At 35.2% G+C, this 10,944-nt stretch overlaps 1 protein-coding gene across 1 annotated transcript; it reads right to left on the minus strand.

Annotated features, from left to right (window-relative positions):
* Positions 1-3,358: 3,358 nt before the first annotated feature.
* Positions 3,359-10,944, minus strand: LOC128207446 (SRA stem-loop-interacting RNA-binding protein, mitochondrial-like). The gene is made up of 5 exons (XM_052910370.1): positions 10,828-10,944; positions 8,021-8,079; positions 5,563-5,673; positions 4,680-4,715; positions 3,359-3,774 (listed from the first exon to the last, which is right to left on the minus strand). The coding sequence occupies exons 1-5, from the start codon at positions 10,889-10,891 to the stop codon at positions 3,724-3,726; spliced, it is 321 nt and encodes a 106-aa protein (XP_052766330.1). The 5' UTR covers positions 10,892-10,944; the 3' UTR covers positions 3,359-3,723.

Genomic DNA, 10,944 nt, shown 5'->3' on the forward strand with positions numbered 1-10,944 from the left:
TAGAAAAATGGTTTCTGCCCAATAACTTTAGTTAGCATTGACAGATATTGATGAAACTTGGTGTGTAGGTAGCTTATGTGAAGAGCTAGCTTGCGATTGCTTTTGAGGGGGGTAGGGCTAAGGTCAAGGTCGCCTGTTACTAAAAAAAGAAAACTGGTTTCTGCCCAATAACTTTAGTTAGGATTGATAAATAGTGACGAACGTTGATGTGTAGGTAGCTTATGTGAAGAGCTAGCTTGGGATTGCTATTGAGGGGAGAGGGGCTAAGGTCAAGGTCACTATTACTTAAAATAGAAAAATGGTTTCTGCCCAATAACTTTAGTTAGCATTGACCGATATTGATGAAACTTGGTGTGTAAGTTGCTTATGTGAAGAGCTAGCTTGGTATTGCTTTTGAGTGGGGAGGGGCTAAGGTCAAGGTCACTATTACTTAAAATAGAAAAATGGTCAAGGTCACTGTTACTTAAAATAGAAAAATGTTTTCTGCCCAATAACTTTAGTTAGCATTGACCGATATTGATGAAACTTGGTGTGTAGGTAGCTTATGTACAGAGCTAGCTTGGGATTGCTTTTGAGGGGGGTGGGGCTAAGGTCAAGGTCGTCTGTTACTAAAAATAGAAAAATGGTTTCTGCCCAATAACATAAGTTAGCATTGATAGATATTGATTAAACTTAGTGTGTAGGTAGCTTATGTGAAGAGCTAGCTTGGAATTGCTTTTGAGTGGGGAGGGGCTAAGGTCAAGGTCACTATTACTAAAAATAGAAAAATGGTTTCCGCCCAATAACTTTAGTTAGGATTGACAGATATTGATGAAACTTGGTGTGTAGGTAGCATGTGAAGAGCTAGCTTGGGATTGCTTTTGAGTGGGGAGGGGCTACGGTCAATGTCACTGTTACTTGAAATAGAAAAATGTTTTTTGCCAAATAACTTTTGAAAGCAATGATAGATATTGATTAAACTTGGTGTGTGGGTAGCTTATGTAAAGAGCTAGCTTGGGATTGCTTTTGAGGGGGGTGGGGCTAAGGTCAAGGTCACTGTTACTAAAAATTTAAAAATGGTGTCCGCCCAATAACTTAAGTTAGCATTGATAGATATTGATAAAACTTGGTGTGTAGGTAGCTTATGTACAGAGCTAGCTTGGGATTGCTTTTGAGGGGGGAGGAGCTACGGTCAAGGTCACTGTTACTAAAATTAGAAAAATGGTTTCTGCCCAATAACTTTAGTTAGGATTGATAGATATTGACGAAAAATTTTGTGTAGGTACTAGTAGCTTTTGTGAAGAGCAAGCTTGGAAATTCTTTTGAGGGGGGTGGGGTCAAGGTCACTGTTACTAAAAATAGAAAAATGGTTTCTGCCCAATAACTTTAGTTAGCATTGATAGATATTGACGAAACTTAGAGCGAAGGTAGCTTATGTGAAGAGCTAGCTTGGGAGGTGGGGTCAAGGTCACTGTTCCTAAAAATAGAAAAATTATTTTCTGCCCAACAACTTAGTTAGAATTGATGGATAGTGATGAATCTTAGTGTGAATAAAGCTTATATGAAGCTGCAGATTGAACTTGCTTTTGAGGGTGGGGAAGAAGGTCAAGGTACTTGATTTGTTGAGTGTAAGTTAAAAACTTAAGGTTTTTTTCAAAAAGCAGAAAACTGATTTTTTGAAAATATTTTACAAGGTTAGTTAATTTTTCTGTTGATTTATAGAAAAACAAAACTTTCTTACTTTATTGGGTAACAAGTCATACAACAAATTAATTGGCTATAATTTCTGATTGCCCATAACAAAAACCTGGTTTCGTCGCATTGGGGCGCTTCTAGTTAGCACTTGTCACACATGTATGTGTCCAGTCCATAACTTCTACACCCCTCAAAGGATTTTCATGATACTCCGGTCAAAAGTTCACTTCATCGAGACAATGTGCAGAACCCAGATTCCTTATTTATTGACCCAAGGTCAAAGATTCAAGCCATTGATTACGTTCTCCACTTTCTTTAGTAATATGTTCACATCAAGACGTTGTGCAGACCCAACATTCCAGGCGCACCATGCAGTCCAAGGTCGAATGTACCACCCATATCTCTTAAACCCTTGGAAGTTTTTAGGAAACTGGCCAAATATTCACCACTTGGAGACAACATGCAGTATCCACATAACTGCCAGATAAGTTTATGGTCAAAATATTAAAAACCTGTTCCATATCCCTTATAATTTAAACCCCTTGGATTTTCATGAAACTTGGGTAAAATGATAACGTCGTTTACATGACATGTGCAGCCAACAGTCCAAGTGTGCCGGCTCAAGGTGCAAGCCATAGATGTCGGCACCAAAACTCCTAAACCTTGTTAAAGATTTTAACAATACTTGGGTAAAATGTTCACCTTATTGACAACACCAACTAACTGCTTTACATAATTTCCAAATGTTGTAGAACCAAACGAGAAGAGAATTAGGGCAGACTTCAGGTTTTGTTTTAAAAAGTGTCCAGTATTGAACAATTATTATTAATAATAACAGTGCTAAAATTCTAGTTATGTGCCTCGAATGTTTTCTCTGGCAACATGTGTACCAATTAATTTTATTCATTCAAATAACTTGAACAATTTAGGAGTTATGGCCAATGTTTAAGTTTTGTACAATGATGTTTCTACGAAAACAAGATGAAAAGATGTATCAGGCCCTAAGTGTACTTCATGTTTACCAAGTAAACCATGAGAGAAACATGTAGTTTGCTCCAGGAAATTTGTATAGCAATTGGTTAAATATAAGGGCCCATATCTCCCAAGACAAGATTAAACAATTACTCTTCAATGTGATTATGTGTATATGTGTATATATATACACATGTAGTACCGGAAATAATAATTTCAAATTATCTCGGCTTTAGGACATTAGTACTCTTCCTGATGACAACTTGTTCCAAGTTTCAGAACAATCCTTTTTTTAACAGTTTTAATTTGTTCGCTCCACAAAGCATTATCACATATTTTTTAAGAGAGCACACTGTTTAAAGGAGGAGGATTCCACACTTACAGAAGCATGATCACACACTTAAACAGGAGCATTATCCCACACTTTAAGGGAGCATGATCACACACTTATATGGTAGCATGATCACACACTTTAAGGGAGCATAATCACACACTTGTATGGTAGCATGATCACACACTTTAACAGGAGCATGATCACACTTACAGGAGCATGATCACACACAGGAGCATGATCACACACTTACAGGGACATGATCACACACTTTAACAGGAGCATGATCACCATAATCAGATATATTTTTAAGGGAGCATGGTAAAGCGATTATGATCACATACTTTGTTTAAGGGAGCATGAAAAGCAGACAAAAGCTAATCAACTCTAAACTCTTTAATGACATTGGCTGAAAAGTTCAGCAATCAAGTCAGCAATAACAACAGTTTGTTACAATTTATGAAAATGGTTCTAAATAACACAAGATCACTGGCCCATGGAGCCGGACATTTCGGTGATAAGTCATTGTTATTTTTCCAAGAACAAATTGTTTCAAAACATTGTTCCATCACCTACACATGTGCCATATAATCACTGGTCTAATTAACTCAGTTTTTGCAATACATTGCATTCAAGTTTTTTTCATCACTTTATACAGAGTATATGCACAGGCTTTATCACCTTTCTTCACTATTATGTAGACAATCTGACATTAAAATTATTTTCTTCACCCTGTTGAACATCTGCTATGACTCTGTAGTTCTTTGACCTTCCTGGCCAGTCTGCCTGTTTTGTTCCTGAAATTTGTGATAGAAAACGTGAAAACATTGCACTTAAAAAAAAAGCTTCAATAAATTCCTAAGCAACTATTGTATTGCATTGAATCAATATTTGGATATCCTCAGTACTCAATAACACCCAGTGTTAAAGCATACAAAATCTTGTTTTTACTATTTGAGCAATCTCATCATTATCAGGGGTTCTAACAGCTGATAAATGTCAATCCTGACAAAAAGGGGGGTCTGATTGTGTATGAGCTGGGACCAATAATTGGGAATAGATCTTAATCCCATGTATGAGGGATTTATGTCCAAAGCAGGGTAAAGGGGCCTTCAGACCCTTTCTGAAATTGTTTCCTTGTTTATTCATGTTGGCAACATCTGTGTGTGTGTGTGTGTTAGCTTATTTATACTCGTACTCGGGCCTTGCCCATTCGGAGAGTGCTCTGATAAGATTGTCAGTCATTTTCAGTTTTTGGAGCATAGTGCACAGACAGAATGTGACCCTGGTTAGAGCAACCCTGGTTCTTTTACGTGCACCAGTGTATAGTACTGTCACACAGGACCCCCATTTAACGTCCCTCCCTGAAGATGATTAGTATTTGTTTAGTGGTGCGGCGGGGAATTGAACCTGCGATCCCTGTTTTTCTGTCTGCAATCTTATATCACTGGTTTCCATGCATTTTCGCATAAATTGGCTTGTTCCAAGACAAAATATAAAAAGTTGTCAAAACATTCTATCTTTGAGAGTGCAACTTTAAGAATATAGAAAGAAATCATTATTCGTGATAACCACCACACGCTATGTTTTATTTTATTTATCAAATTCTAAGTAAGTATTCAATTTTGGCTTAATGAATTATGAGACTTAGTTTATTATTCTAGGAATTGAGCAAAGTAAACTCTAGTTTAAGATATTTTACCCCATTTCTTAAGGATTCCACTGCACGCACGACCCACTGTAAAAAAAGAAAAAGAAATAATGTAGTACCAATACATATTTATGTTATAAACAAGCAGTGATTTTTTAGGGGTGCAATTTACTGCCTTCTAAAGGCTGTTTCCTTAAAGTAAAAAAAAAATCCCAATTCGGAAGAAACAGGCAGTGAACATGATTAAAAAAGAAATCACTGACAAGGAATACATGTTTAACGGCATAATAACAGTGTTTTCATACCATGTGATAATCTTTGAAGAACACAATTTTTTAAAGCGTTAACCTTTCCAGCCAGGGTTTGCACCCCACTAAAACCAAAACACTTTTTAATACTATAATTGTGGAATTCTTCTGCAATTTCGATATCATAGAGTAAAATAATGATAGAATAACCATTTTCAGATGCATTACCGCAAAAACTGATTATTGGTCCATAAACATGCACAAGTCCCTTTATTGTAATATCTCCAAAATAAAGTTTGCAACAAAGTGCCTTTAAGCTTTTTCCATGATTAAGCAAAAAAATACACCTATTATTGGCATCATCTTAACAACATGGTAATACAAAATATGGTACCATCAAGATTTTTAGTTAAACATTATGTCTGTGTTATCAACTTCACTTTTTATAGCAAAACCAGAACATGACCCATATAGCTCTTAGTTTCCAAAAAGTATCTACTCAAGAACATTTATGCGAAAAAGCGATCGTTCAATACGTGCATTGATAACATGGTCCCATCTGGTAACAAACTTAACATCAACAATTTGAAAGCTTGGCGCAAGACAGTCCTCACTCCATATAATAATAAAAGAGTTACATGCATATTTGCCATGCATTCACTAAGTCTATGAATAATGTTGGGTACCTTTGAGCCATCTGGTGGATAGTGGACGTTAGACTCTGTGGCTCTTTTTACGCTCTCCAATTCTCTGAAGTGCACCCTGGCTATCCCTTTAGACACGCCAGTGTAACTATCCTGAAAAACAGATAATTTCCATATTTACCTTAAGTCTTGAGACACTGGTGTTGCATTCAACAAATTTATTGCACACAATTTTTTTTACGGAAAATGAAAAAAATAGTTTAAGAGACCTTTCCTACTTTTTACACCAAAATGACAAAATTGCCAAAACATTGCATGTTTTTGTAAATCCAAAGTGCATGAAACAAACTGAAACCATTTTATTTGATGTCACTGACAACTTCCAGAGAACTGAAACATTACAATCAATCAATGTCTCTATTTCCTCCATGACTGGAGATGCACGTTTTATATGCAAATAAAAAAGGTACTGAGTATATGAATTATATTTAGAACAAATCAAGTAAAACCATAGTATTCAGCGCATTTTTAAACATGGAAACCATTTGGCGCTATTTTAAACAGGAAATCTCAGCTGAGAATGTTTGTGGGCTGATAAGATCATTGAATTAATTCTTTAAATCGTGTAAAATGACGTATAATCTGCCAGATACTAGCTCATATTGACAATTCTAGGCTTGTTTGAGGAAATACTGTATTTGCTGATTTTGAGACCATCTGGTGTCAAGTCCCTCTAATAGTACTGTATTGATAATATTTTACAATGCAATCGCTAAATCTAAGAGCCTCAATGTTTAAACATATATAAAAATATATAAAAGACTAAGATATTTTCTGCTTCTACAAGTGTGAAATATTTTACATTTGTTTGTATTTTCATGATTTTTTAGCATTGCATCGTTCTACAAAAATTCAATCATATTGAAATTTTAGCCAAGGATATTGACCCTTCTCAAGTCACCTGATTCCTCACCCAGGATACTGGCATACTTTGCTAACCCTTTTTTCAGACAAACAAGGGGCATAACTCAACAATTATATTAAGCAAACATTATCAGCAGAGTTACAGATAAGGAGCGTATTTGCATAAATAAGCAATTAAAATCAAAGCAAATGCGATTGTTTTAAAAATCAATGAGTAACAAAACGCAGAAGAAAAGGCAGAATATGAAATTAATTTAAGAAGGATGAGAAGTGAATTAAAAATGAGAAATTGGAAACTCATTTCGTCTTATTTGCAGAACTCAATTCAGTCAATTTAATTAACTCTGTTAAATATAGATAATGGCTTCGGCAATTGGTCGATCCTTTTCCTGGGCTTGATGATTTCTGTTGGTTAAAGAGTAAATATGATGATAAATGATAATAGACAGATGCAGACGGGACCTCACATGTACATATGCAAGCTTTCCCGTGGAGATGACAAAATGGAGATCGGAAAAAGCTATTTCCAACTCAATCAAACGTATTTACACATTATCTCAACCCACCACCATTGTCAAAGATGGCTGGTGACATATTGGAAACATTACATGTATTACAGAATCAGAGCTTTGTGATGTTAAAGGGATCACACGGTCAATAACTGATCAGATTCTCAGCAACATTGACTATGGCGAGTCGAAAGGCAAGACACATAAATTACAATCACACTAATAAAATACAATTGTACATTGTTGTTATTCAATTAAAATAAAAAAGATGGTGTTAAAGAAACTTGAAAAACTCATTTATAATGTGAAATACCCATATTTTTAAAAAAAGTGTGGAGTAAATACTCAAATACATTGAAAAACTTATCTGCAATCCTGGTTATGGGCCTTGCTCCACAGGCTTGCAACATGACTACCAAGTTTCTTTATTTGAATCTATTTTTTTTGTTATGGCCTAACACTCAAAATTGTTTTGCATAACACCACTAATGACACCAAGGCTATGGCAAAACTTGCATCACCGAGGCCATGACAACAAAAAGGCTATGACAACACAAAGGCTATGACAACACAAAGGCTACATGACAACACAAAGGTTATGACAACACAAAGGCTATGACAACACAAAGGCTATGACAACACAAAGGCCATGACAACACAATTGCTATGACAACACAAATTTATGACAATGCCTATGCCATCAAGGCTACAACAACACTGACATCAGCAAGGCTATGACAATGCCTACGCTGTCAAGGCTACAACAACACTGACATCAGTATGATCACCAAGGCTATGACAAAATGAAAGCTATGACAACACTGACATCATCAATGCTATGACAAAAACGAAAGCTATGACAAAACTGACATCACCTAGGCTATGACAACACTGATATCACCAAGGCTATGACAACAATGGCTATGCCAAAGGCTACGACAACATTGAAGGTTATGACAACTCCAGCTAAAACAAGGCTATTTAACGCCAACAACACCAAGCCTATAAAAATACCTTTACATTTAAACACCTTTTTAACAAACACAAACAACAATAAATTAACATACCCGATGTATATTTATATTCTTCACGGACCCAAATTGTTTAAAATACATGAACAGTTCACCTGAAAGTATATAATTTTAACATATTAGCTATGCAATAAATTGTTTTTCATTGCCTTAATATGTATTAATCTCTCATCAAAGAAACAGATTTGATCTCAACTCAGTGATGGCTTATCAATAAACATTAAACTTTTCTGAATAAACATAATTATACAGTAATTTATATTAACATGTAATTTGTAAATCAAACATTTCCATGTCGATGCAAATGGACATTTTTGGGAAAGGTGTCTTGTAATTTTTTATTGAGATAAAATGGACTCCATACAAATACTGAAATTATGGTACATGGAAACTGGATTGTTTTTATTTTTAAAATATTATCAACCTCACTACATTGCGTTTCACCTAATTACAACATGTAATAATGTGATTATGTTGCTAAAATTATAATCAAATGTCATGTGATTGCCAATTCTCATGCTTCAATCTGAAGGAAATGTTATCAAATTGGAAATAAACTCAAAGGTAAAGGGCTTTAGGCTGATTCAGTTAACTGTTTGTTACTATCTTTAAATGTATGTTATTATCTTTAAGTAGAAAAATCATTTAATTATACTTATATATGCCTCATTTTATTTATTTTTAGTTTAAACTAATTTATTTTACACTGATTGTGACAAGTTATTACAACATTATATTAATCACTCTTGTGGGGACAATCTTTCACGAGAGTGTGGTCTTGTGTTGTGGGGGAAACTGGAGTACAGTACACTCCACGCGGAACTACCACTTCCTGTTGTCCTCGGCGGATTTTGGTCATCGCGGACACGACATCCAATTGATCATAATCCGCTTTCCTCGGCGTTTTCCCTCGTTCACCCACCGAGGCTGATCAGTGGGCCGTATAATTACAATCGCCGCGTTACTCTGAAGTAAAATCACCACGAAACTCGGAGGAAAACCGATAAGAATCTCCCATTGTATCTAATTTTGTTTAATTTATTTGATAAATTTTGCTACATGTATCATTGTTTTGTCTCACCACTTTTCAGACTCACGTAAAAATAATTTATTCCGCGTACCTAATTTTCGGACACCCAAAGGACATCAATCATAACTTTCACAGTTACCAAGTTTCGCAGATGAAGATTATTGATTTTTATCTTTTATCCTGCCTAGATTACCTAACTGTATACACCACTGTGACAAGTTAATTAGTAATTACCCATCCTAAACGATTTATTGCATGTAGAAAGGGCAATCAAAATTAAGGGATTAAGAAAACAAAGACATGACATTTTTGTAAAACAATCTGCCAATAAACTTTAAAACTTGTACCACACTTATAGACTGTAAGAAGCATTTATGTACAGTTATACTTATTGAATCATTAATAAAAGTCGACACATTCAATGATATAGGTAACTAATTAATGTGATGAATTAAAGTTGGAAATGCAATACTTGTGTTTAATGGGATTTTAATTAACTTGATGAAGGATTTACACTTATAGGCGTAATAAATAAGTTTAGAACCATTGATAACTACGGATAAATTAATAAGTGGTAAAATGCAAATTAAGAAATAATGACCGAAAAATATTCACACTTACAAAGTTCTCAACACCTTCATTACTCCAATCTAATTAAGTTCTCAACACCTTTATATAGTAAGAGGAAGATGACAATAACAAATACAAACGCACGCTATGGTATATCTTTTAATTACATAATGTGAAAAACGCACGCTATGGTATATCTTTTAATTACATAATGTGAAAAACAACAGTTGTTAGACGATGTTGATGAAAATTGATATGGACATTTTTGATAATTGTTAATAAAAAGAAGCTTACTGTAGTTTGAATTTTTAATTATTTAATACTGTTTTAAAAGAAGCAATGTACTGTAGTAGCTATGCATACAACGCGGAGTTCCGCGATTAGGTCAATAAATCGATACGATCACCGGCGCTACCAGCAATAAAACCCTTCATAGAAAACGAGTAACTCGGTGCAACTCGGCGAAATTTAGCGAGGAAAAAGGTTGCGTACTCGGCGGAAATCCACGATAAATTAAAAAACCCTCCGAGTCACCGAGGAAAGTGGTAGTTCTGCGTGGAGTGTACTGTACCTGGAGGAAACCCACTTGTCTGGTTTGGTCACCACAAACCAAACTCACATATGCTCAGGCAGGGAATCAAAACCCAGGTCGTCTAGGTGAGAAGTGAGTGCGCATACCACTGACATAGCCAGACATTTTATTGGTTCATCGGTGCAATAACTTAAGATTTCATAAGCTTTACACACATTTATTCTCGACAAGCATCGACAGCATCACAGTACAACTGAATACATTTAGACAATGCAAACCATAAGTAAAATCAACCTATAGTCTATTTCACATAACTACAATCGCAGACTGCTGACACTGGATGACTTTGGTATGGGTTTACAGGATAAGTTAAATGTGTAGTAAACAAAAAACAAATGTATATATAAATTAAAGTTATCGAAGCAAGAACTACACTAGTCCACCTAAATGGCCGTCAATGGGTCTTTTGACGATTTTTAGACAATGGCAGACTCGTGATATACATGAAATGTCAAAATAATAAAAAAGTATCCCTGATCGTTCATTATTGTAGCTAAGAACTACACTTGACAGTGAGTGACTTTCAAATTCAGGTTTTTTTTTTTAATTTTTATAAATGGTTTCTTTGGTACAGGGTATCTAGGGAGCGACATTTTCATGGTTCAATTTAAAATCAAAATCAAAGATCTGTCAAAATTAAACCTTTCATACCTCTAGCAGCTTGCCATGAAACTCCTGCAACACTGATGCCATGTCTAATATTTTTGACAGACATGATGTTTTTCGATTTCGGTTCCAGATAATCGATTAAACTTTAACAGTCAAAAC

Source organism: Mya arenaria, chromosome 11 (assembly GCF_026914265.1).
Source record: "Mya arenaria isolate MELC-2E11 chromosome 11, ASM2691426v1".
Lineage (NCBI taxonomy): Eukaryota > Metazoa > Mollusca > Bivalvia > Myida > Myidae > Mya > Mya arenaria.

Excerpts from the sequence above, each read along its gene's own strand:
- LOC128207446 (XM_052910370.1), bottom strand. The coding sequence starts at position 10,891 with ATGTCTGTCAAAAATATTAGACATGGCATCAGTGTTGCAGGAGTTTCA. Across the intron at positions 4,716-5,562 it reads ATCCACCAGATGGCTCAAAG|TGGGTCGTGCGTGCAGTGGA; the intron begins GTACCCAACATT and ends CTTTTTTTACAG. Across the intron at positions 3,775-4,679 it reads TGGAATCCTTAAGAAATGGG|GAACAAAACAGGCAGACTGG; the intron begins GTAAAATATCTT and ends CACAAATTTCAG.